Here is a 27,380-nt window from a genome sequence, read left to right as displayed (position 1 = left end):
GTCACCTGAAGGCTTGACTGGGGTTGGAGGGTGTACTTCCAAGATGGCTCACTCATATGGCCAGCCAGTTTGTGCTCGCTATGGGCAGGGTTTCTCAGTCCCTCACTAGGTGGACCTCTTCACAGGATTGCTTGAGTATTTCTATGACACGGCCCCGGCTTTCTCCAGATTTGGAGATCCAGAGAGAGATCAAAGTGTGAACTACAATGTCTTTTATGACCTAGTCTCAAAAGTCACACATGTTTACTTCCCTTCTTCCATACTCTAATGGATACACAGGTCAGCCACGATTCTGTGAGTGAGGGGACTCTACAAGGGGTAAATACAGGAGATGAAGGTCACCTTGGATTCTATACTTCCACATTTAAATTTTTTTGCACTGTATCAAAATCAATTACATAAAATAAACTGTGTTCACAGCTTAGTTATGAAATTTGAGATTTTTCATGGACCATCTCGACTTTTTTCATGTTTTATGAATATAGTAGTAACCCTTCCAGCCACTCACTTGATGCACCCTAATTCTAACTCAGTGAAAGGCATCTGCCTGGACATGTGGTTCTTCACTTTCATTGGCTCTCAGACTTTTTGAGAATCTCAATATCTAAAGACCAACAGCCCCTCCCACAAATGTACATACCCACAAATGTGCTATTTTACCTACAACTTGAAGATGTTTATGGACTCCTGGAGCTAAGAAAAAGATCTCTAACTTGCAAGCAACATATACAAGGCTTTTCAGCTGGCTGCCAAATATAAATGTCACAGCCAATGGTCGACAATAGGCTAATGTCAAATACTAGCTGAGGGGCTGGCTACTTAACAGTCTTTGTAAGTCAAAATAACAGATAACTTTCGTGTGAAGTAGCAAATTTACCTTATTTCCTCAATTGTATTTTTCTTGATTGACCTGGTAAAGTAAACTGTTCATACTTTATAGTGGGCTTTCTTGAGTTTGGTTACACTTAACAGACACCTCAGGCTAATGTTAGGCATTAACTTTAACATACATATACAGAAGCAGAATGACTCACTAATGTCTCTTAATGTCACCCAAAACGTCTAGTCCCAGATTTCAACATGACTCAGCACCAAACAAGGTTAGTTAATGGTGAATGCTGTTTATGCTCCAGCTAGCTATGCAGAAAAATGGTTTCTAAACATAAAGACCTAGAGCTTTCATTGTCTCAAGCTAAATATTTTCTATAGATATGTGTCATATGCTGAACAAATGAGAAGCACAGGTTCTCCAAATTTATAGAATTATAGTACGTTAGCTAATTTCCTCTTAACCACTTTCTTTGACTTAGTACCCCAGTATCAGCATCAGTATCAAGATACTGATTATATAAACAGATCAGTATTATTTCTCTGTACACAGTTAATCTCATCGGAATCATCAGTGATAGTATTTAACATGCAGATTATCAGAGCTACTAAACTGGACCTGGTGTGACTATAGTAAGGGTGGAGGGAGCAAAGGGTGGGGATGTTTAACAGATTCACTAAGTCAGTAGTTTGCAAAATGTGACCCCAGGACCAGCAGCGTCAGCATCACCTGGAAACTTGCGGGAAATGTAAATTCTCTGGACCACGCCACCTCAGGTCTAGAATCAGAAACTCTAGGGATGTGGCCCAGCATTCTGAGTTTTAACAAGATGATTCTGATGCTTGCTTAAGCTCAAGGACCACTGCACTCAGTGTTTCCTTGCTCCTCATTATAGTTTTAGAATGACCATCTCCAGGTTTGTTAAACAGCTGTCTCTCAATACAACAAAACTCCTAGGTTTCTTTTCCTATTCCCATCTAAATATCTTCCACAACCAGGCCTTGTGGATGGATGTATGATGCAAGTACCATAAAGGAAGAAGGGTATGTGGGAGAGAGACCTTAGATAAAAACAGATAAATGGAGGTACATGTTTCTCCCCTTTAAAGAAACAAACACTCTCACAAAATAAGAAAGTCCCTAGAAAGAGACATCCCTAAAAGGATCTTGACTCTGCGAATGCTTGTCCTTTAATGACACTTAAATTATTTGATAACATAACTTACAGGAAGTTTATTTAGTGTTAACATCTGTGGTTCCTTTGTGGCCTGTGAACCTCTGGTCATGAAAAGGAATGTTTGAAATGGATGTCTCTGGGACACCACAAACCCCTTACAGATGACATGTGAGCCATGGGTTATGATGACTTTGGAAAACACTACAGTAAATACTTGTCTTAATTTTCTGACATAAGTGAAAGCAGATGCTTGGATTGAATGGCTGATTAAGAACAAGTGTTATATAATGCAATTCAGCTGACAAATTTAGGGTCTCCGAAAACTAAATGGTGTTCTTTGTAAACAGCTGAGAAAGGCACCTGAAAGTATTTGAGAAAGCACTGACACACTGGTGAAAAGTTGTGAAATGGGATTTCTTGCCAAGAGTACGTGGAGAAAGAATTTTGACTAACCTAGAGTATGAAGTATGGTTACTTCTTTCAGCGATTAAAGGATATTTTTTATTAGTTATTCTGGTGATTCAGTTGTAATATCAATATTTTAAATTTGAGTTACTGTCCCCAAACAGGATAACAAAAACAATCACTTGCTCCAGTGAAAGGCTGTTCATAAATTTTTGCAGCTAGGTTTTTTTGTATAAGCACAAAACCCTAAACCACACTAATACCAGTATGTGGATCAATCAAAAATCAATGGTGAACCACACCAAAGGTAACCCATTCTAGGACTTTCACCAATTTCATATTATTGGTTTTTTTATTTGTATTACAAGGAGAACAAACACAACATTGTAGCATGGCACACACGTGTGTAAGCACACACACCCGGACCTGAAAACCAAACTTTACCCATATACATATATATTTTCTCACTAGTCATTGTTACTGTGGGTCATGGCTGAAAAAGTTTAAAAGCTAAGAGAATATATAAAGTTTCTATGGCAGAGACAGTGGAAGGTCTTCCAAGCACAAGGATGAGAATGTGAAGAAGACATGAAAGCAGAAAATAGGGGGGTTGTGAAGAGGGAAAGGAAAATTTGGAAGTCACCTGTTGAGTACAGAAAAGAAAAATAGATGTTGAGTCAGAGAAATAGAGATCAAAGAGGGAGACTGGTATGTTGAAATGGTATGAAAGGCTGCAACTGTGATCCAGTTGCCAGTTAGAGGATTATATTTCATGGGGACAGTTGACACAGAAACTTGGTTTCATGGAAACATTGGCTACCAGTCAAATGAAGAGAAACACGGCATTCAAACTTAAGATCCAACTCGAACCACTGGAAAAGGCTAAGTTCTCTGCAATTTCTTGAAAATATCAAATACCAACAGGTACCCTGGAACAAAAGTCCAGGAACAAATAAAAAAGTGACCTTAAGAAATAACACTGGTATCTGGCTTTTATCATGCACGTTATTGCCATACTTCAAGAGACATACTAACTTACACCATTTTCAAAACCATTTAGGAATCAACTATAGTGTTAATATACAGTATGGTTTGTCCAGTCTGATATACAAAGAGTTCATCAGGTTAATGTAAATTTGTGCTTTTTGCAAGCTAGCTGATGCCAAGATAAATGAGCAGGAAACCAAGATATTTTCAATGAAGTAGAAGGTTTCACATGACATAGAAACACCCACCCCTGCCTTGAAAAAAATACAAAGTGTGCATTGTCTTCCAAAGGGATGATTCCTGCTGAATTTAAACAGTTGAAGAGTCAGCTGTGAAGTAAGGACTAGGGCCAAAGTGACCAATGGCAGAGGTTAGGGGTGAAAGCCAGGAGAATGTTCTGAGGACTCATGGTGTTGAGAGAAGGGGGATAGAGGAAAGGAGAGAATTAGGAAAGAGAGGGAGAAGGAGGCTGAAGGGAAAGGAGGATTAGGAACAAAAAGAGGGAGGGCAGGAAAAAAAAAGAATCTCATTAGGGGACTGATCACTCATCTGATCACCTGAGAGTCAACCAGATAGACCAGGTGTCCAAGGGAAAGTCAAATCACACAGAACCACACCCCAGCATATGTAGAGGAAAAAATGACCAAGGACCATGATCTGTGCTCCCAAGTCTTTCACAATAAAAGGCAAATCTTCTCTGAGCAAAAGCTTCCAAACCCCGGAGGGAGAGTTGGCCAGGAAAACAGGAGGTGCTGATGGCAAGAACTGTGTTTAAAAATCCACAGCACCGTGGCTCCCACCCTCAGGCTCTGTGTCACTGTGAGGCTGACACCCCACAGGCCCAGACACATGAGACTGTGACTTCCAGCAACAGAGCGTGCTCTTAGCTCAGCCTCTTTTCAGGAAATGTCCAGGAGACAAGAGCGTCTAGATCTTTCTTTAGCTGCCAGGGCAGGTGAAGAGTTTTCAAAATTGTGGCTGACCTTCCACATCCCCTCTTACTTAGGTTAAGAAAATTACTACCAAAAATCCATTAAAGTCACCCTAGTATTATTTATTAGTGGCAGCTAAAAAGAGAACTGGTAGTTTTATTATTCCCTTTTTTTTGGGGAAGCTGATCTGATGTTGAGAGAGATCAGGTCACTTGCCAGTCTCACATTAACTCCTGTACTTACCCACCAGCCCCTATTGCAATTTCCCAATATTTATCCTCCCTATTCATAATGAAACTACAGTTTAGGGTAAACGTCAATGGCCAGCATCACTTTCCTTCTAATTCTAGTAAAAGTGTGAGTAATAAGAGAATTATTCTGTGACAGTGGGATCATCAGGGTATTTGAAGAAGATGAGCCAGGAGAGGAAGGGAGGGGCCATTCTTCAGATCATCTGCTACCTGATCCCAAACTTACTGGCTAGAGATGCTTTAACTCCATCTGGGAAAATGAAAGGAGAAAGAAACTCTGTCCTGAATCCCTCGCCGGCATATCTATAACAGCACTGAATTCCAGAGTTCTCTGCCAACATGACTTTGGCAGTCACTCCAATCCCCTCCTTCAATGACAGAATCTGCTGCTCTCAGAGAAGGAAGGCCTAGTTAAGGCTCGCACGCCCACACACATGTGTGCACAGCGGACTCTCAGCAGGGCCCTTGGAAAACCAGAATGTTTTCTTATCAGCTAACAGATTGGAAAAATCAAAGGGTGGCATTTAGGAGGAAGGAAATCTGAAACTCCATTTTGGCATCTTATCGGAGGCAATGTACCCCCAGCTTCGTCCTAGCAGGGGTTCATTCTCCACTCAGAGAGATCTTTCATTTTATCAGAGACACAGCAGAATACACTCCAAAGATATTCACAATGTAAGTCATCCTATGTGCTCATAAATTATCTTTGACGTAAAGCAGAAAGAAGATGAGCTGAAATGTATATGGTAACATGCACAATTAGAGGGACCATTTCTAAAGACAATTCACATAACCCAGACCTCTTGAATGGGGGGAATTTATTGGATGTTTTCTTAACTCGTAGTTTGCATTGACTGGGATCATAGGGTGCTTTGTTTTTCTTAACGTATCACATGAATTCATTTTTTCTTCTTTATGTACATATATATCACTTAAAGCTAGTGCATGGCAGCACCATGGGATAGCTTAACTCCTGAAAATTTTGGTTGTTACATAAGGATAAAGAATTAAGACCCTAACAGGTTCATATAAAAGAAAATGACCTTTGTGTGGCCAACTTGTATTAGTTTTATATAGAACTAATCTCAAACTCCTGAAGGCAGGAAATGTCTAAATCATCCTTATAATCCTAATTTGATGATTTTTTAAAATTATTTTCTTTTTTAAATTGTATTTCTTTTTTTAACTTTATTTTCTAAATAAAAATATTTATTTAAATATGTAAGTAGCCCCCCCACCACTGGTAACCACTAGTTTGTTCTCTATATCTGAGTCTGCTTCTATTTTGTTATATTCACTAGTTATGTTGTATTTTTTAGATTCCACATGTAAGTGATATCATATAGTATTTGTCTTTCTCTGACTTATTTCACTTAGCATAATGTCCTCCAAGTCCAACCATGTTGCTGCAAATGGCAAAATTTCATTTTTTATGGCTGAGTAGTGTTCTACTGTGTGTGTGTACCAATAATCTTAATGTGATGATTTTTTTTAAGTTAATTGAATGGCAGAATAAGCAAATGTAAATCCAGTCCTGAAAAACACAGTCATAGCTTTTCAGATCTAACCTCTGAGATTTTGTAAAAGTAGGCATTTGAACTTATGTTCTAACATCAAAAACAAATGTTAATCTCAATTTTAAACATTTTTCTTATTTTATTTGGCCTAAGAAAGAAGTTTAAAATTTTTTCCAAATAATGCTACAAAATCCAGGAACAAATTAGCACAAAAGAAAAATCACCTTTAAGTTGGTATTAAAACTTAAATAACAAAATAATTCACTTGCAACTTTTAAATTTTACCCTGCACTCATCCAGAAGGATTTATCAAGCACTTACACATGCAAAGTTTTAAAACCTATAGATCAGTGGTCCTCAAGTCTGGCCACATTAAAATCACCTGAGGAATTTTTAAACTCTCCCACCCAGACCAATTAAATCATAACTGAGTAGGGGAGCAAAACAGTACTGATATTTTTGAAAACTTTCATTTATTCTAATGCATGGGTTACAACTGCTGAGGATAGATGTTACAATATTTATACTCATAGCTAAACTTATTTTAAAAGAAAACATTAAGCTGCTATATCATAGGTGAAGCTTAAATTAGACCTGAATTTTCTCTAAAATTAATTTCTAATCTTAGCAGAAGGCACTTGGAGTGGGTGGATTTGGTCTGATTTTCTAGCGTATGGACTTTAGATGCATAGTTCTTGAGTGGCGAACAGTAATGAAACTTCTATGAAGGCATCACATCTCCTACCTCCTTTCCAGAATTCCACAGGGAGGGACATTAGCTGACTTCATATCCTGATATACTGAGCAGACCTAAAAACCTGAAACTAGCTTTAACCCTCCCAAATTTCAACCAAAATCACTGGGAATACAAGTCAGGGTTTTGTTAGATCGGGGAAACATACAACATACTACAAAAATCTCATTGTGGAAAGTTCTTGGTGGGGAACCCAAGCTAAAATTATAAGCAGTGGAGTTAAGTCCTGATTCAGTCTTGCTGTTCTTAGAACTTCTACAAACTAGCCTGAGACCTTGAAGTTTACTCTTCTTAACCATGTACCTCCCAGGCCTTTGGGACAGCCTAACACAAGAAGAGACTGTGGGCTATTTTCTATAGAAAATAATCAACATGATATCCTAGTATTAACATTCTACAAGCTTCTGGGTGTCATCTTAAGAATATATTTTGTGTACAACCTAAATTTTGTGTTTTGATTCCTAGGGTATATGGAAGAATTGTTTTATTCATACCAAAAAGGATATGAAAGACACTCCTTTAGTTTAACGAGTTGTCTCCATCACACCCACTACCAGGGGTGTACTTTCTTCCTCCAAACAGAAATTTAATTCGTCCTTACAGCAACTTCTCTATTTACTGGAAAAGCCACACAATGATATTTCAGAAGCACATTTTATGAGGACTGTATCATCAACTTCATAGGTTAATATTAATTGCTTAATATTTGTACATTTTGTCAAAGACGGTTTTCATTTTGTCTTATGTTTTCTCTTTTTAATAGATGATGACATTTGAGTCTTACAAGGAAAGCAAAACTTCCATTTTGGGGGCATTTACTTTGCATTCTGCTCTACATGGGATTGACCATGCTTGAGGAATCTAAGCATTGACTGGCCTCATATACAGAAAATAAGGAAGATGGCAGACCTGCAAAGATATCAGATTTTTGAATTTTCTGACACAAATCATCAAACAAATGTATATGATCTGTTTTTTAAACATAAAGGAATTGAAAATATCTCCTGAGGATTAAGATGGCAGAGTAGGAGGACGTGCGCTCACTCCCTCTTGCAAGAGCACTGGAATTACAACTAACTGCTGAACAATCATCAACAGAAAGACACTGGAACTCACCAAAAAAGACACCCCACATCCAGAGACAAAGGAGAAGGCGCAATGAGACGGTAGGAGGGGCGCAATCATGTTAAAATCAAATCCCATAAATGCTGGGTGGGTGACTCACAAACTGGAGAACAGTTATACTGCAGAAGTCCACCCACTTGTGGGTTCTGAGGGTTCTGAGCCCCACATCAGGCTTCCCAACCTGGGAGTCCAGCAACAGGAGGAGGAATCCCCAGAGAATCAGACTCTGAAAGCCAGCGGGATTTGATTGCAGGACCTCCACAGGACTGGGGGAAACAGAGACTCCACTCTTGGAGGGCACACAAAAAAATGTGCTCACCAGGACCCAGGGGGAGGGAGCAGTGACCCCATAGGAGACTGAACCAGACCTACCTGCTGGTGTTGGGGGGTTGCCTGCAGAGGTGGGAGGGGGGCAGCTGTGGCTCACAGAGGAGGCAGGGGCACTGGCAGCAGGGGTTTTGGGAAGTGCTTATTGGTGTGAGCCCTCCCAGAGTCCACCATTAACCCCACCAAAGAGCCTGTGGGATCCAGCACTAGGTGGCCTCAGGCCAAACAACCAACAAGGTGTGAACACAGCCCCACCCATTAGCAGACAAGCAGATTAAAGCTTTACTGAGCTCCACCCACCCAGCCCTACCCACCATCAGTCCCTCCCATCAGGAAGCACACAGGAGGCTCCTAGATAGCTTCTTCCACAAGAGGGCAGACAGCAGTATCAAGCAGTATCAGTAGTATTTCGTCTTGTGGAACTGAAAACCACAGCCACAGAAAGACAGAGAAAATGAAAAACCAGAGGACTTTGTACCAGATGAAGGGACAGGATAAAGCCCCAGAAAAACTACTAAATGAAGAGGAGATATGCACCCTTCCAGAAAAAGAATTCAGAATAATGATAGTGAAGATGATCCAGGACTTTGGAAAAAGACTGGATGCAAAGATCGAAAAGTTTATCAAAGACCTAGAAGAATTAAAGAGCAAACAAACAGAGATATGCAACACAATAACGGAAATGAAAAATACACTAGAAGGAACCAATAGCAGATTAACTGAGGCAGAAGGGCAAATAAGTGACCTGGAAGACAGAATGGTGATCATCACTGATGCAGAAAAGAATAAAGAAAAAAGAATGAAAAGAACTGAAGACAGCCTAAGAGACCTCTGGGACAATGTTAAACGTACCAACATTCACATTATAGGGGTTCCAGAAAGAGACGAGAGAGAGAAAGGACCTGAGAAAATACTGGAAGAGATTATAGTTGAAAACTTCCCTAACATGGGAAAGGAAATAGCCATCCAAGTCCAGGAAGCGCAGAGAGTCCCAGGCAGGATAAACCCAAGGAGAAACACGCCAAGACATATAGTAGTCAAGCTGACAAAAATTAAAGACAGAGAAATGTTATTAAAAGCAACAAGGTAAAAACAACAAATAACATACAAGGGAACTCCCATAAGGTTCACAGCTGATTTCTCAGCAGAAACTCTGCAAGCCAGAAGGGAGTGGCATGATATATTTCAAGTGATGAAAGGGAAGCACTGACAGTCAAGAATACTCTACCCAGTAAGGATCTCATTCAGATTCGATGGAGAAATCAAAAGCTTTCCAGACAAGCAACAGCTAAGAGAATTCAGCACCATCAAACCAGCCCGACGACAAATGTTAAAGGAACTTCTCTAAGCAGGAAACATAAGAGAAGAAAAGGACCTACAAAAACAACAACAAAACAATTAAGAAAATGGTAATAGGAACATACATATCAACAATTACCTTGAATGTAAATGGACTAAATGCACGAACCAGAAGACACAGACTGGCTGAATGGATACAAAATCAAGATCCACATATATGCTGTCTACAAGAGACCCACTTCAGACCTAGGGACACATACAGATGGAAAGTGAGGGGATGGAAAAAGATATTCCATGCAAATGAAAATCAAAAGAAAGCTGGAGTAGCAATACACATATCAGATAAAATAGACTTTAAAATAAAAAATGTTACAAGAGACAAGAAAGGACATTACATAAAGATCAAGGGATCCATCCAAGAAGAGGAGATAACAATTATAAATACATATGCACCCAATATAGGAGCACCTCAATACATAAGGCAAATGCTAACAACTATGAAAGAAATGCAAGGCAGAAATAGAGACACAGGTGTAGAGAACAAACACATGGACACCAAGTGGGGAAAGTGGGGAGGGTTGGGGGGGAATGAATTGGGAGATTGGGCTACCAAATTGTACACTAAATATATGCTGTTTATTGTCTGTTGACTGTATCTCAATAAAAGTTCTTAAAAAAAAAAGAAAAAAAAAAGAAAGAAAGAAAATAAGGTCCACATTGGGTGCTGAATATTTACCTTGAGTCTTTGCACTAGTAAGATATTTATCTCAATTTTCAGGGATTTCCTACAACAACTCCAAACATAGAGGCAGACAAATTAAATTGGCAGTTTGCCTCCTGGGCATCTGCCACTAAAGGCTGAACTCTGTGAGAAGTAGATGGGGTGTTAATGCTCAAATCAGTATATTTTCTGAAGTTAGAGTTCCTGTATTCATAGTTCCACTATATTGTTTACTAGCTGTGTGACTTCAAGCAGCCATTGGCCATTTTGCAGTGGGTAGACTCTAAGATAACCCCCAGTAATCCCCATCTCCTGTTACTGTGTAATCCTCTTGTGTGACAGGACCTGGAAGTTGCTTCTACCCAATAGAATATGGCAAAGATGATGGGCTGCCACTTCCATGATTAGTCTACATAGGATTGCAATTTCCATCTTGCCTGCGGATGCGTTTGGGCTTGTACCCCTTAATGAAGCAAGAGGCCATAATAGAGAAGCCCACGTGGCAAAGAACAGAGGTGACCTCTGGCCAACAGCCAGTACAGAAATGAGGCCCTCAAACCAATGATCCTCAGGGAGCTGAGCTCTACCAATAGCCACAAGTACTTGAAAGTTGATCCTTTCCCAGATGAGCCTTCAGATGAGACCTTATTTTTAAGCATTGAGCTCTAAACATGATAGTCTTAGCATCAAAAAAATTGTAGTTGATTAATTTTTACATTCCTAATACAAGTTTCTTTTATCACAGGGGCTGGATCTACTCAGTTTTACCTAGTAGACAGTGCTTGAGTAGACAAACAAATCAATACAACTGCCAAGAAACTAGAGCTGTAGAAGATGCTAAAATAATTCCCCTGTGGTTTTCAAACTTGCTTGTTTTCTTTTAGCAGTTGAACCATTTTTTCCCCAATGTACTCTTTAATATTGTCCCATCAATATATAAATGTATACTAGTCTAATAAAAGCTGAACCTCGCCCGCCAGGGTTCTTTGCCCTCCCCACTATGCTTCCCACAAACTCCCTCTTCTAAGATGGAAAAAGACCTTCCCTGGCTCCTTACAAGTATCAGCCATCCTCTGGAGAAATGGACTGGCTCTTTGGAGTAACAGATTCTTGTTTTGTCAACGTGAGATTGGGAGGGCTCTGAGGAGAGTGAGAGCTAGACTCCAGCTGAGTGGCTGGGAAAGTTCAGTGTGAGACATAAGAGCCCTCCTCGCCAAAGGTTACCTGCTACTTCTACTTTATAACTAATCTTGGGGAATCAAGACAGAGAGACAAGGAAGATACAGTTGCATCCTGTGTGGACTCAGTCTTGGCTTTGCCTCTGGGTACTTTCACACCTGCCGAGCTCTGGCCCCTGGGGGTGGCCTGAGCTCTGGCCAATCAGCTATACCTGTTGGAAAGGCCCTTCCACTACTCTCCTCCTTGCCCCAATGTATGTTTGTCTTCCAGACTCCTACTTGAGTGCCTTATCCTCTCAAAATTTTTGACCCCTCCCGTCTGGATTGGGTCCTTTCTGATTGTTCTCCAAGTTCTTTGTGCTTCAGCCAAATCAGAGGGTGCTCTCACTCTGTCATAATTATTCCTTTATATCCCTGTCTTCTCCATCAGTTGGTCAGGAAGACAGGTATCAAGCCATGTCTTCCCAGCCTCAGTGCTCTGCACATACATGGAATACAGTTTGTTACTTGAACAAATTAACACATTTTTCTGTAGAGCAGTGAACTGATACTACACAGAAATTGAAGGTATGATCTTTTGCCACTTGTTGGCTGTATGACTTTGGGCAAACACTCTGAGGTACAATTTTATGCTCTGTAAACTGAGAATAATAAAATACTTGCTTTGTAGGGGAACTTCAAGCATTTAGTTAGCTTTCCACATTAAAAACACTTAGCGCTACAGAAAGAGAGACACAGATGTAGAGAACAAACGTATGGACACCAAGTGGGGAAAGCAGGGAGGGCTGGGGGGGAATGAATTGGGAGATTGGGATTGCCAGATATACATTACTAATAAGAAAAAAATACCAAATTGTACACTCTAAATATATGCAGTTTATTGTATGTTAACTGTATCTCAATAAAAGTTCTTTAAAAAAAAAAAAAAACTAAAAAAAACCCAAAAAACACTTGGTAGCCCTAAATTACTACAAACAATATGAACACAAATAATGTTATTTATAATAATACTGATAAGAGTTATTGACAGCTATGAGAGTAGTGTTATTATCATCATCTGCCCTGTCATTTTTTCTCCTTGGAGTCAGAAATTTCTACCCTGTAAGGTAAGCACCTGAGGCCGAGAGCCAGCTGCCTCTTCCCTCTGCACTAGCCAAGAGTCACACCCAAGAGCCTCATGCCCTCGGGCCATCGGATCGCATTTGTATCTGGGATGTTCGTCTCTGGTTTTCTTCACACCTATGTCAGGAGGACTCGCAGAGAAGGCTAGAAATAGCAGCAGCCTTTGCCTTCTGTCTGATTGCAATCTTCAGTACACAGGAGTTTCTGCAGAGAGGTGTGTCAAGCCTCTCACGTCCCATTATAAGTTTTTTTTTTTTTCTTGGCTCCCTTCACTACATGCTATTCTCTGTGGTTTTTATTTTTGCCTGTATTCCTGGAAAAAAAAAAAAAGTTCTACGGTGCCAAGAATAAAGAATCCTAGAGGTATCTGGAGCTCAGGGGCTTTCAAGGGTGTAAAACAATGTAGGAATTCTTCTTCAGGGCCTGTGTGTTATGGTCTAATTCTCCTCCTGAAAAATAAGTCCAAGAGGATCTCTCCTGGAGACTCTGTGAGGCTTTCTCAGTCCCCACACAAAAGCTGATCTTAGGGCAAAGGTGCAGCTTTCCATAGAGAAAGCTGTTTGAACTTGACAATCAAACACTGGGTTGAGGAAGATCAGGCTGGAAAACAGTAGAGGCCTTGTCTCATTGTCCTGCAGAGCAACATAACCCCCTTGCCCCGCCTTTCACCAAGAACATGCCACCTCATTTTCTACCCTCCCAGAGGTTTGTCATTTTGGACACAAGATCACATGTTATTTGGTGTGCATATTTGTTTTCAGTATTCATCTACTTTTCTGTGACCCAATGAACATTTTTTGAATACCTGTTATATGTCAGACCTTTTACTAAAAGGTTTGTACCTCTTACTTCATTTACTCCTAAAATACTGTAAGACAGTTATCATTATTCCCATTTTACAGATGAGAAAACTGAGGCTTAGCAAAGGTAAATGATTTGCCAAAGAACACAGTCATCAAGGGGTAGAGAGGAGAAGAGGCCTATTGATAATAGTCTCAAAACTAAGCTTTTTAAAAGGTAAGAAAGACTCTTCCACTATCTTATTTTCTATAAAAAAAAAAGTATGTGGTTATGTATACAAATAGGCATAAAACATGTAACAAGTGATGTCTTATTTAAAAATAATTTTTTTCCTATAAATAGCCAGCTATATTTATTTATCAACAATACTGCCCCCCCCCCTCCACAGCAGACATGTTCTAGGGAAAATGTGAAGATTAAGATAATGTTTAAGATCTTTATAAGAAATCTTTTCATACAAGGGAAGGACAGCATTTACATGTACACTATATAACTCCTAAGATTTGGGTTAAAACAGGGCAGAACACAGATTTGCAGTCAGAAACCTGGGATCCAGTCCTGGTTCTGCCATCAATGTGGGAAAGTTTCTAAATCTCACTGCCTTTAGGTGTCTTCATTTGTAAAATAAATGGTTATACTAGTCAGTGGCTCCCAAATATTGGCCTGTGATGAAGTTTTCATCAGTTTGTGGTAAAATGAGGAAAATAAAAACAATGGACTTATTTGTATAAATTTATTTATATATCTGTTAAAATGGTTAGCTTTTATGAGCAATGGGGATTCCCCGCTTGGAACATTCTCACATGGCATAATTCAAGTATGTCCTCTATAATGGAACCCTGATACTAAAAGTATGTATTTTTATGGGTCCATAAATCCAAAGATCTGGAAATCCCTAGCCTAGGTGATCACTAATGTCCCTTCTAGTTCCAACATTCTATCCTCTTCTTGAATGACAAATGATATTTAACTAACTCTAAAGTAGGAAGGAAAAAGAAAAGAAAAATTTACTTTTTATCTCTTTTTTTCTTATTTAGCTCAGTACTTCCCCAAATGTGAAAGATAAACCACTGGCAAGATATTATAACTATTCCACTAGAAAAAGGACTCTTAGTCAAACGAGTTTGGGAAACAATGGGTTAAAAAAGTGGGACAGTTTTCTTTACGGAGAAATTTTCAGAACCTGCTAAGTTCTAAAGTCTGTTGTGACTCCCCCAGAACAGAAGCAGCATGAATGCTCCCCAGGTAATTGAAGGGGAGCCGATGCCTGCTCCACACCTCTTTTGAGGACAGTATACCTATCCCTGGAATGCAGTTTGAGAAAGGCGACTTCAGCTAAAAGAAAGCCCCTCAGTAGCTTCCATAATAAAGAAAAAAACATAGCATTAGAGACAAGGAGACTTGCCATTTATTTTATAATTATATTAACTTGATAGGTTTTTTTTTTCAAAGTACTGAACCTATGGATATTTTTAAAAATTACAAAAGAAATCAGGGTGAACATATTTCAGATTAAAGTGCAATGACCAAGAAAAAAGTTTTGTGGCTGTTTCTGACAATTTTTTTAAACCACAATAAAAGGAAAATTGTGTCAAGAGATTTGTATCTAGTGCTTACAACATGATAATTAAAGCATTTGGAATTCGCAGAAGCCTGCAGTCACAAAATGATGGCTATCATCCCTACACAGTAAATACAAGGTAAAATAAAACCACCTGCAGGTATTAAGACAGAAAACCTCCCGCCTTTTCTCAGATGTTGGGTCCTTGTTAAATATTTAAGCAGTAAGAACACTTAATTCTGAATCCCTGTGGCTCATGATTATTTAAACATTTTTACTATGACTGAGAGACACAATGCTTGATAGAAAAAAGATCTAATAATGTATACTTTTATTTTATTTTATTTGCAGAATTATCTTAGAGTTGAGAAGGTTTACTCAGCTCTTTTTATTGCTTTTTACATCATCACGTGAAATATCAACTAGCCAAATCCTTCAGCCTCCACACTCTGGACTTGAGTTTCACTTAACACACTGAAGAGAGAATGGTTTTCACTTGGGACGAGATGATCTTGGAGCAAAGTACCCAGAGGGGGGACCTAGCAGGATCTTTTGATATTCTGACCTGAACAGCCTTTCTTTCTGACTCTGTGCACAGCAGGGTTTTGACAAGCCCGTGGCTCTGCATCGCCTCCGATATTTTCCATCATAAGTGTGTGATCAATTCCAGCCTGTTGTTCCTAATCTTGCTGACTACAGCAGTCTGCAACCATGAAAAGCCTTCACAGACCTGAAATTAGCTCAGAGAAGTGCCTCAGCAAAGGAACAAAAAAACATATGCAACATTTATGTTCAAAGACAGGAGAGAGGTGAGCTTCTGTTTTGGTGCTGGTAGGCTCAAGAGATTGTTTTTAGGGTCTAAATTAAGGCATTTTCATTTTCTTCCGATGACATTTGTAAACAAAATACCAACACCCAAATGAGAGCAATTTAGCCAGGGAAAGGGGGAGTGTCCTGTCCAGCAGATCAAACCCTCTTCCAAACTCCACTAGAGAGAAGTGTCTACACATTAGCACATGCCTGTCCTTCCTTGGTGTGTCCTGCCTAGAAACCTTCAGCCTCCAAGTTAACAGGTATGTGTGAGGTTTACACAAAAGATTCTAGGTTTCAAAGTAGCTTCTTTTAAATCTTCAGCTAGCACTGATTTAGTCTCTGAGGTGGGGATAAAAACACCAATCGAGTCTTTTCAATAGACTACAATACCCACCTATACAATACTTGTCAATATACAAATACTGTAGTTTGAAGCTATACCATTCAAGCTACTGTGAATATCTGCTAAACCCAATAAGAAGTTGGTCTTCATTTTTTGCAATAAAGAGATCCTATTGAAAAGTAAATAGCAGAAGAGGGGAAAAAAAGCAAAAGTTTAAGCTACTTCTCCACACATTTGAATTTTGACTCTCCGAGAACTCTATTCCCCCCATCTGGCAAAGCAGATCACATTTAATACCAACACTTAAACACTAGTATTTCTTAAACATTACTTTGAAAACACAAAACATCAGAGCTACTTGCCTTTTGGCAATTTCTGTGCATTTCCCAGGGCTAGTGCAATACTTCCACAGAGAAGTAGACACCCCAAGCTGGAGAGCATGTTGCATTTGCCACCTCACACGGGGAGTGATGCTGGTGGGGGTCCTGCAGCCCTGGAGCTGCATTTAAGTGGACTGTCTCCCGGTGACAGAGGCGGGCGGCTGCACTTAGCTGTGCCGTGGGCTTACTCACAGGGGGTGGAGACAAAATGACATCACACCCTTTCCCACACACACACACCAAAAAAAAAAAAAAAAAAAAGGCATAACAGCAAAAACATATCATCACATTTCCTGCTAGGTTGTAACTGTCTCTTTTCCCTCTGTGATATAAAACTCAAAATCCTGAAAGTATCGTCAAACTATATTTGTGAAAGAAAAAGTATTTGGGCAATCTTGAAACATGTGATGAACTCTTTTTAAAAATCCAGAAAAGACATCCTTAAAACCACTGGAAGGTTAAAAATATGAAATGAAACCTTATTAGAATGGAAACTGTTTTTAATTATCTGGTAAACCAATCCAATTCTTTCACAGGGAAGTAAACTCATAAAAATTCACTTTGAACCATTTTGAAGTTCCAATATCATAAGAAACTTTTAAGAGTAAGTCATTGGCTACACAGCTATTCATTAGATATAATACACATGTGTGCGTACATAGATATACACACAGATATATATTATACATCCGGATAGTCTATAGATGTGGAGATATAGAGAAATCACTATCACTAATTGATCCTCAGCTCTAGGACAGGTTCTGTAATAGTGTCTTTACCTACATTGTTGCATTTTAATCCCCACAGTGACTACACAGGAGATCTTATGTTAGCTCCCTTTCACCAGTGAGAAAAACTGAGCCTCAGAGAGGTTGAGAGTCCTGACTAAGCCAGTATATTCTAACAGTGAACAGTTTGGATGGGCTTTGGAGTAGAACTGACAGGGTATAAATTTGGTTGCTATGTGCCTTTGAATACATTTCTCCATCTATATTTTATCAACACTGGTTACATTTAAGGGCCTGCTCCGTGCCAGGCACTGATGTGATCAATTCGCATCTATTCATATTTATTCCTTAAAATAACCTAGGAGACAGGCATTGCCATCACCCCCATTTTACAGACAGAGGAACCAGGCATAGAGAGCTTAAGAGAAAGGCCCAGGGTCATGGTGCTAGTAAGGAACAGAGCTGGCATTTTAATCAGATAATGTCACCCCAGAGCGTCCACTCTTCATTAGTAAACATTAAATTCAAAAATAGAGGTGATAGCACCAGTTTCACAAATTTGCTAACAGGACTTTTGGACAGTACTTACCATAGTGCCGGGCACACAGGAGGCATTTAATAAATGATAGTCAATGAAAGCAAGAAAAATAATGACAATAGTAAACCCCCAAATTAAGCAGAACTATGATTCTAACCCAGGTACATCTACCTCCAAAGCCCATGCGGGTCCTCTCCCCCTCTACATCACATGGCCCCAAATACAGGCATTGCTGGAATGACTAGGTTAATCAAGTTCTTTAAATGTCAGTACATTTATATCAACTCTTTGAAAACAGTTAATCTCATGAGGTTGCTGTAGCTGAACCAAAACAGTAAAAGGGAAATGGAATAATGGTGGTCTAATGAAACTCTAGTCAAGAAACTTACTAAAAGAAGAAAGAAAAATTGAAAAGACGGCCCCGTCTTCCAAATAAAGCGTGAGAAGGCACATTGTTAAAGTCATTTAGAGCTGGCCCCAGCTAAGCTTTCAGCACAGGAATGCTCTGGCACTGGTACCAGGGGATTGGGTTATTTAACAGGTCTTTTTCGTCTCTAATTTTTTACTTGAATAGGCAGCTCTCTCAAACCCCAGTTTAGACGTTCATCCAGCTGGCACTGCTGATCTGCTTCTATATCCATTGCCATCAAGTGAAGCCAGTGAGGCCACTATGCTAGCAGGAAATGACAGGGTTTTTTTGAGGGGGTAAAAAAAAAAAAAGAGCGGAAATATTGAAGGAAAAAAAAAAAAAAAAAGGCGGTTCTTCAAAACAGTGTGAGGGGCCGGTCAGAGGGTTAGGGAATGGAATTCAGGAATCAGAGGCTGCTTGGCCCACAGGCTAAATTAGGACTACCTTAGCAATTGTTATTTGCAGATTGGAACTGACTGGGGGCTAATTAAACAAAGGTCAGTGTCTGATTAGTATTTTGTCCGAAAAAGTTGGTTGCGTGACTATAGCTAGCAGGATAATGAACATGCCATGAAGACACTGAAAATATGGAGCTCTCCTCAAATCAGGGAGGAGGCACGTCCTAAGAAACGGACCGCGTCAGAGGAGGCATTTCCCCTTCTCAACAAACACGAAGTTCTCTGTCACGTCAGAGTCCCAGCCCCAACAGATGACAGACAGATACTCCAGAAGAACTGTAAGTGCCTTGCTCATGGAGGAAAACATTAGGGCTGCGATCACATAACTATCGGAGGATTTAAGGCCATTTTTTAAACTACCTTCTGCCTGTGGGTAGAGATGATGGCTGTCGAATAGTTTGGATACTCCCCATTAGGTCTCCTAGGTGTCACAAGAGAATGCCAACCCTAAGTCCTGGTTCAAATGCCTCTGCAGGAACTCGTGTCTGTATTTACCTGGAAATGCAGAAATGTGAAGCTCTATTTGTGAGATGTAGAATATCAAATTGAAAAACCTTGTTTTACACATTTATTCAAAGCCCATAAGAGTGTATAACACCAAGAAAGAACCCTAATGTAAAATATGGATGCTGGATGAGAACAATGTGTCACTGGAGGTTCATCCGTTGTAACAAATGGTAACAAACTCTGGTGGCAGCTGCTGGTAGTGGGAGGGCCAGGGGTATGTGGTATATCTCTGCATGTGTGGGAGCCGGGGGTAGGTATTTGGGAAATCTAAGTACCTTCTACTGTGAACCTAAAAATGCTCTAAAAAGATAAAGTTTTATTACCAAAAAATCCTTGTTGAGGGAACATTTAGGAAGAACTTCTGGAAAACCACATAAACTATATTTGTATTTTCTCTCTGTTCTGTGAAGACTGGGGACCATGCCTGTTTTGTCTATCACTGTACCCGGTGACTAGAATGTGAGAAGAATGCCATATGTTAAGACGAATAAGGGTCAAATGAAGCAGAATCCATCAGTTCCTCTATACAGTCTAAAGGTATCAAGCCAGAGAAAGGTAGACTATGACTTGGAATGTACAGTTGTTGGGGGGGGGGGAGGGTAATTCTCCAAGAGTCCCTCACATTTCTGGATGTCCTATGAGCAGAGGCACTGATTGCCTGTGCTCCAGACTATCTTTTCAATAATGTTGGTATAGCAAACAGCCTTGGAAGAGAGAAGTTTGTTTACTGACCCATATAATAAAGGTAATGTCTCCCTCTGGGGCAAAGGGAACACATGTTCACCGGCTATTATCAAAGATTCAAGTTCCCCAAGCTTGAGATTCCTTTTTTGTAATACAACCTGGAGCATGTTTGTAGGTATCACCTATACCACTTTGTGTGGCCCTGTGGCAATTGGGGCTCCTAGAATGAGCACCAATGTTGCTATTCAGGCTACGACTATTGCTGGGAGCAAATAAACGGTCCTTTGTCTCTGGTCCAGCATCCTTGTGTTTCCTTCCAGCATCTGTGAACTGTGTATGTTAACATGCACATACGGTAAAATTCCAAGCCTTCACAATTCTTGACTTTAACATTGACCCACTCCATAATATTCTATTAGGTAATCTTTGGTATAGTGCCATCACCTACATTCAAGTTCACAGTAAGAATCAGCCACGAAACTAACATGCATAGTAAGAGCACTGCCGATATTGCTTATTAAATCATATAGTTTCCTCTTTAGAAAAAATTGGGGGGAAACCTCCGTTCTTTATGTCAACAAAATGTTTTTTTTTTTTTTTCTGAGTGGCTGCATTTATTTTGACATTGTTCTCAAAATAGAATAATGTCAGAAAACCAGAAAACCGTTAGAAAACCAGAGCCAAATGTGTTCCCCACCCATATTAAGAACATATAGGTCTTCGCAGTGCACATGTTTTGGCATCATCCCTGGCTTTATTTTTTATCCTCACCCTTTTTGCTTGCTTATTTTACTTAGAGTTTTTATGTGGTTTTGTAAGTTGCTTTCATTTTTTTCTGGAACAAGGTGAGGTATTAAACAAACTCCACACTCTCCTTTTCTTTTCTACACAATAACAGACCCTGATGGAATTCTAGTAGAATGATTGTATAGCATTATTTCTTTATATTTTCTCCTTGGGAGAGTGGGTAAAAGGCAGGCCCAGAATGCTACTCTAAATAAGTGTCATAGTTTTCTGTCATTTTATGTTTGGCTTTTTAAGTGTTCAACATTAATTCCACTATTTGAAATGAGACTCCCACTAAAACTCATCAATCTTTCAAATCTTGCACGTAAACTCATTTTACCCATCCATTTACACTTCTGAGTCTCCCGTACATAATGTCCTATGCTAGGAGATTTTTAAAGGTTTATAGATCTACAACTCATAAAATGCAAAGATATGCTGTAGGTTTCTAGGGGATGTTAATAAAAATAATTTTTATTATGACTCATATTTGAAATGGGAAACCCAGTGTTCCATGTTTTCAGCCCAAACATTGTTTCTGTAATTACCGTACGCAATGAGACTCATGATCCAATTGGAGGAGTGTCCTGCTCCGGTGGGCGTACATTTGACCAGAGCATGAAGTTCTTTTCCACAATGCTTTTTATAGCACAGGGAAGTACTGCCTTTTAAATACCTAAGTGATGTTTGTTTGCAGATCATTCTTTAGTCTGTCTAAATCTTGACTCTAGGTGTTTGGCTTCATAACTTTGAAGGAATTAGCAACTTGTATTTATAAAAGACTAAAGAATTCATTCTCTCTGTTAAGGTGGAAACAGGCTTTTTTAAGACCTAAGTTGTACATCTCTGAGCTGTGAAGTTTGCCTTCCTTATTTTGTCTAAATTCTGCTTTCTTTGTGGAAGTGCTGAGTTCAGAGCTGGGCTTGTGCAGGTGAATGGAATATCTCCACCTAGAATTTAAATGATATAAAAATTGAGGGAGTCAAGTGTTGAATGGGGAATACAAGTTAGTAAACCAGAGAAGGGGCTCTGAACAGGAGGATGTGCCAGAGGTGGGTCTCAAAAGTAGAGTACAGAACCAGGGAGTTCAAGAGCATGAGGAATGTAAGGAGGCAGCAGCGGGTAGGGCAAGTAGCACAGTGGTCCTGGGAACATACCCTGGATAGGAGGTTTTGCCAGCAGGCTGACTTTTATACTTTATTGCATGTGGCATATGGGAGGCCTGATGGGTACTAACGGCTGGGATGAGACAGCCATGATCATGGCCTCCTAAACAACAGAGTCTGGATCTTTTCAATTTATTGTTTAATGGAAGTGCTACTTCTCTAGACACTTCCCAACTTTGTTGCATTGTCTTTGGATGTGACAACCAGGCTGCAGCAGAGTTAATTCAATGCTTTAAAGATAGTGCAAAATTGAGGTTGACAATTACATTGTGGAAAAATGTCTCTAATGAGAGAATAAACAGAAATAAGGAAATGGGGAAAAAAGGGACCCTTTGAAGCCAATCTGAGAGCATATCTCCCTTCTAGGATAGGCATTTGTGGGTCCTTTTGGCCATAGCTACCACAGAAATAAAGTATAGAACAGTATTCCAAAAAGAAGGACACATTCTAAATCCAATTATAAAAATACACCCTGGGGAGGGGGACCTAGGAGGTGGAGTAGGAGGACTGGAGCTCACCTACCCCTCACAACACATCAAAAATACATCGACATGTGGAACAATTTTCATAGAAAACTAACTGGAAATTGGCAGAAAAACTTCTATACAACCAAAGCTACAAGAAAGATCTCCATGTAACCAGGTAGGACAGAAAAAAAGGCATTGGGTTGGGACCTGCACCCTTGGGAAAGATCTGTTAGGAAGAGAAGGTCCACAAGGGTGGACCCTCTCCCTTAGGAGCAAGTAGGTCAATCCTCAATCTGGAAATCCCAGTCCTGGGGTCCTGTGCAGAGGAAACAGGCCCACTTGCCTGCTGGGAAATCCACTGAGATAGATACAAGGGTTGAAGAAGCCTAGACTCTATCTGCAAGTAGTGTGTGTGTACTGTTTTGCTGACAGGGTGAAGTCCTCACTGCACTTCCCAATCCAAAGGGACAAACGTACTGGCCCCAATTACTGCACACCACAGCCTGGCATAAGATCTGGGCAGAGACTCAGTTTAGCAGTGCAGAGACAGACAGAGGCACCTGGGATGTGATTTGGGCAGAGCCGTAGAGGCCAGTGTCAGCACATACACCATCAGTGTGTACACTGGCAGTGCCACAAGAGCATACGGAGGCTAAGCACTGATTATTGAGCAGACAGACCCTGAGAGAGGACTCATCTAGATACACAGAGAGCCCAGAGGGCCTGGAATGTGGTCTGGGTGGGGCAGCGGCAGCCATTGTCAATGTACTCAGGAATATGCAGCAGTTCATCCCCAGTGAGAACACCCCAGCACCACCCACTCTACACTGCAGCTTTGTGCTAGATCTGGGGCAGACAGGTCCTGGGATAAGTCTGCCACAGAGGCAGCCCAGATCTCAGACAAGAGAACAGCCACCTCATTTCCTGCAGCCACAATGCCCTGACCCCCAACCCCAGCCTACTCCACACCACAGCCTTGCACTAGATCTGGGACAAACACAACAGAGAAAGGGATGTAATGTGGGCTGCTTCTGAGAAGAACCACAAACACCTGCATGGTGGCACATAGTTTGTTGTGACTGCAACATAGGCCTCACTAGCTTCAGCAACCACCTCTTTCAAGGCAAGACACACACCTAAGGGCAACAGAGCCTGATCAAGCCCAACCCTCAGGGCTTCTCCTCCAACAACTGGAGAGCAGACCCCACCCCTGACAGGGTGGTGACAGCCATGAAGTCCTGCCTCACATCTAGCACAGTCTCCAGATCCCACAACACCAACCATACCCCCTATCAATGGGACAGCAACCAGTACACACTGAGGAAAGATGTGGCTGGTGTCCATACTGAAACCAGCCCTCACACCAAAGACAATGGACATACACCATCTACACAGGGATGAGCTCACATAAAAACATCACTTCAAGACCGTAGTATATAACTGTTTCCCCTAAATTCATAGAGACAGAGAAAGTTAAGTAAAATGAAAAGGCAGAGGAACTACCCCCAATTAAAGGAACAAGAGGAAATACCCTGAAGAACGAATAATGAAAGAGAGCTCACCAGTCTACTAGACTCCAAGTTCCAAAAAGAATTAATGAAAATGCTAACTAAATTAATAAATATTTTGATAGAAATTCAGATCACAGTAACAAGAAACTAGAAACTCTAAAGATAAACTGATCAAAAACAAATTGCTGAGATAAAAAACAATCTAGAAGCAATGAATAGCAGACTAAATGACACAGAAGAATGAATAAGTGATATGGAAGACAGAATAATCAAAATCACAAAATCAGAACAGCAGACAGAAAGACAAATGAAAAAAAGTGAGAGCAAAACATAATATGGGATATAAATGGGATAATATAAAATGTGCCAATCTATACATAATAGGGGTTCCAGAAGAAGAGAGAGAGAACAAAAATGTATTTGAAGGATTTATGGCTGAAAACTTCCCAAATCTAAAGAAGGAAACATATCCAGGCACATGAAGAACAGAGGGTCCCAAACAAGATGAACTCAAACAGACCCATACCAAAACAAATCATAATTAAAGTGGCAAAAGGTAAAGAGAGGATTGCAAAGGCAGCAAGAGAAAAACAGAGTCAGTTACAAGGGATCCCTCATAAAGCTATTAGCTGATTTCTCTGCTGAAACTTTGCAGGCCAGAAGGGAGTGGCATGGTATAGTCAAAGTGCTTAAAGGGAAAAACCTGCAATCTAGGATATTCTACCCAACAAGAGTATCATTTAGAATAGGAGAGAGAAAGAATTTCTCAGATAAGCAAACACAAAGAATTCAGCAATACTAAACCTACCCTAAAAGAATTATTGAAGGATCTTCTCTAAACAGAAAAGAAAAAAGAACCTATAGGAAAAGGAAAATCACAATAGGAAAGGCAAATATATAAAATGACTGAAGATCACTTAAGCCTGTACATAGATTTAAAACAATCAAAAATTATAAAAGTGATTACAATTAACAGTAAAAGGAAAAGCATGAGGATGTAAAATAGGACATCAAAATCACACAAAAAAATGGGGAGGGGAGTATAAAAAATGTACTGAGAGATCTTTTAGAGCATGTTTGAACTTGAATAACTATCAATTTAAAGCAAGTAGATACAGTTAAGTGTTGATATACTTGAACTCCATGGTAACCACAAATCAAAAATACACAGTAGTTCACAAAAACCAAAAAAAAAGGAACTCAAGCATACTACAAAAGAAAATCATCAAACCACAACAGGAAAAGTAAAAAGAAGAGAATGAACCAAGAATAACTACAAAAACAACTGGAAAGCAAGAATCAAAATGGCAGTAACTACATAGCTAGCAATAATTACTTTAAGTGTGAATGGACTACATGCTCCAATCAAAACACATAGAGTGGGAATTTGGATTAAAAAAAAAACAAGCACCTACAATATGCTGCCTACAAGAGACTCACTTCAAGGCAAAAGACACACACAATCTGAAAATGAGTGGATGGAAAAGATTTTGTGCAAATGGAAATGACAAGAATGCAGGGGTAGCAATACTCATATCAGACAAAATAGACTTTAAAACAAAGGCCATAGGTGAAGACAAAGAAGGGCATGATATAATGATAAAGGGATCAATACAAGAAGAGGATATTACACTCATTAACATATATTTACCCAATATAGGAGCACCTAATATATAAAGCAAATGCTAACAGACTTAAAAGGAGAAATTGACAATGATACAGTAATAATAGGAGACTTTAGCACCCTACTGACATCAATGGACATATTTTCCAGATGGAAAATCAATAAGGCAACAAAGTCCTAAATGACACAATAGATCAGTTGGCCTTAATTGATATGACAGGACACTACATTCAAAAAAACTAGAATACACATTCTTTTCAAATGCACATGGAATGTTCTCTAGGATGATCACATACTAAGTCACAAAACAAGCCTCAACAAATTTAAAAGGACAGAAATTATTTCAAGCATCTTTTCTGACCACACTGTATGAAACTAGAATTCAACCACAGAAAGAAAAACAAGAAAAGGACAAACATATGGAGACTAAACAACATGCTACTAAAAAAAAAAAGGTCAGTGAGAAAAAAAAATCAGAGAGTACCTGAGACAAATGAAAATAAAAACAAAACCTTACAAAATCTGTGAGATGCAGCAAAAGCAGTTCTAAGAGGGAAATTCATAGTGATACAGGCCTTCTTTGAGAAATAAGAAAAATCTCAAATAAACAACCTGACCTACCACTTAAAAGAATTACAGAAAGAAGAATGAACAAAACACGGAGTCAGCAAAAGGAAAGAAATAATAACTATCAGAGAGGAAATAAATAAAATAGAGATAAAAAACAATAGAAAAATCAACAAAACAAAGAGCTGGTTTTTTGAAAAGATAAAAAAGAATCAACAAATCTGTAGCCAGGCTCACAAAAAAGAAGAGGGGACCCCAATAAACAAAATAAGAAATGAAAGAGGAGAAATAACTGATACCACAGAAATACAAAAAAAAAAATCATAACAGAATACTAAGAATAGTTATATGCCAATAAATTGGTCAACCTAGAAGAAATAGATAAATTACTAGAACCATACAGCCTGCCAAAACAAAGTCAAGAAGAAACAGTTAATTTGAACAGATCAATCACTAAGTGAAATAGAATCTGTAAAACAAACAAACAAAAAACAAAACAATAAAAAACTCCATGCAATCAAAAGTCCAGGACTAGATGATTTCACTGGGGAATTCTACCAAACATACAAATAACTTAAACCTATCTTGCTCAAACTATTCCAAAAAATTGAAGAGGAAGGAATACTCCCAAATTCTTTCTGTGAAGCCATCATCACCCTGATACCAAAACCAAAGACACTACAAAAAAATTAAAATAATAAAAATTTAAAAATAAATAAAAATAAACTACAGCCAATATCTTTGACGAATATAGATGCAAAAATCCTCAACAAAATATTAGCAAAATGAATCCAACAATACATAAAAAGGATCATACACCATAATCAAGCTGGATTCATTCCACGGTCACAAGGATGGGTCAACATACACAACTCAATCAATGTGATACACTACATTAACAAAGGAGAAGACAAAAACCACATTATCATCACAATAGATTCAGAAAAACATATGACAAAATTTAACATCTATTCATGATAAAAACTCTCACCAAGGTCGGTATAGAGGGACCATATCTCAAGATAATAAAAGTCATTTATGACAAACCCACAGCCAACAGTGAAAAGCTGAAAGCCTACTTGCTAAATTCAGGAACAAGACAAAGATTCTCACTCTCACCAATTCTATTCAACATAGTTTTGGCAGTTCTAGCCACAGTAGTCAGACAAGGAAAAGAAATAAAAGGTATCCAGACTGGAAGGGAAGAGGTAAAACTGTCATTATTTGCAGATGACATGATACCTTATATATAGAACCATAAAGTCTCCACACAAAAACTATTAGAATAAATGAATTCAGCAAGGAAGCAGGGTACAAGATTAATATACAGAAATCTGTTGCATTTCTTTACACTAACAATGAATATCAGAAAGAGAAATTAAATAACAAAATCCCATTTAAAATCATGTCCCAA

General features: G+C 39.3%; 1 protein-coding gene across 18 annotated transcripts in view; it reads right to left on the bottom strand.

Annotated features, from left to right (window-relative positions):
* The window catches only part of ABI3BP (ABI family member 3 binding protein), a 262,791-nt gene extending 246,111 nt beyond the window's left edge, over positions 1–16,680 (bottom strand). For 17 of the 18 annotated variants that reach the window (XR_009047795.1, XM_057697719.1, XM_057697723.1 and 14 more), the window contains exon 1: positions 16,504–16,658. Coding sequence is in view for 17 of the 18 variants with exons in the window: in XM_057697719.1 (XP_057553702.1) it covers positions 16,504–16,582 (79 nt within the window). In the remaining variant the exon portion in view is untranslated. Of the gene's footprint in view, positions 1–16,503 lie in introns of all 18 variants that reach the window. The other variant, XM_057697718.1, reaches the window with a different exon arrangement.
* Between the last annotated feature and the right edge of the window lie 10,700 nt (positions 16,681–27,380).

This window comes from Hippopotamus amphibius, chromosome 10, assembly GCF_030028045.1.
Source record: "Hippopotamus amphibius kiboko isolate mHipAmp2 chromosome 10, mHipAmp2.hap2, whole genome shotgun sequence".
NCBI lineage: Eukaryota > Metazoa > Chordata > Mammalia > Artiodactyla > Hippopotamidae > Hippopotamus > Hippopotamus amphibius.
This window is presented reverse-complemented; position numbering and strand designations above follow the sequence as displayed.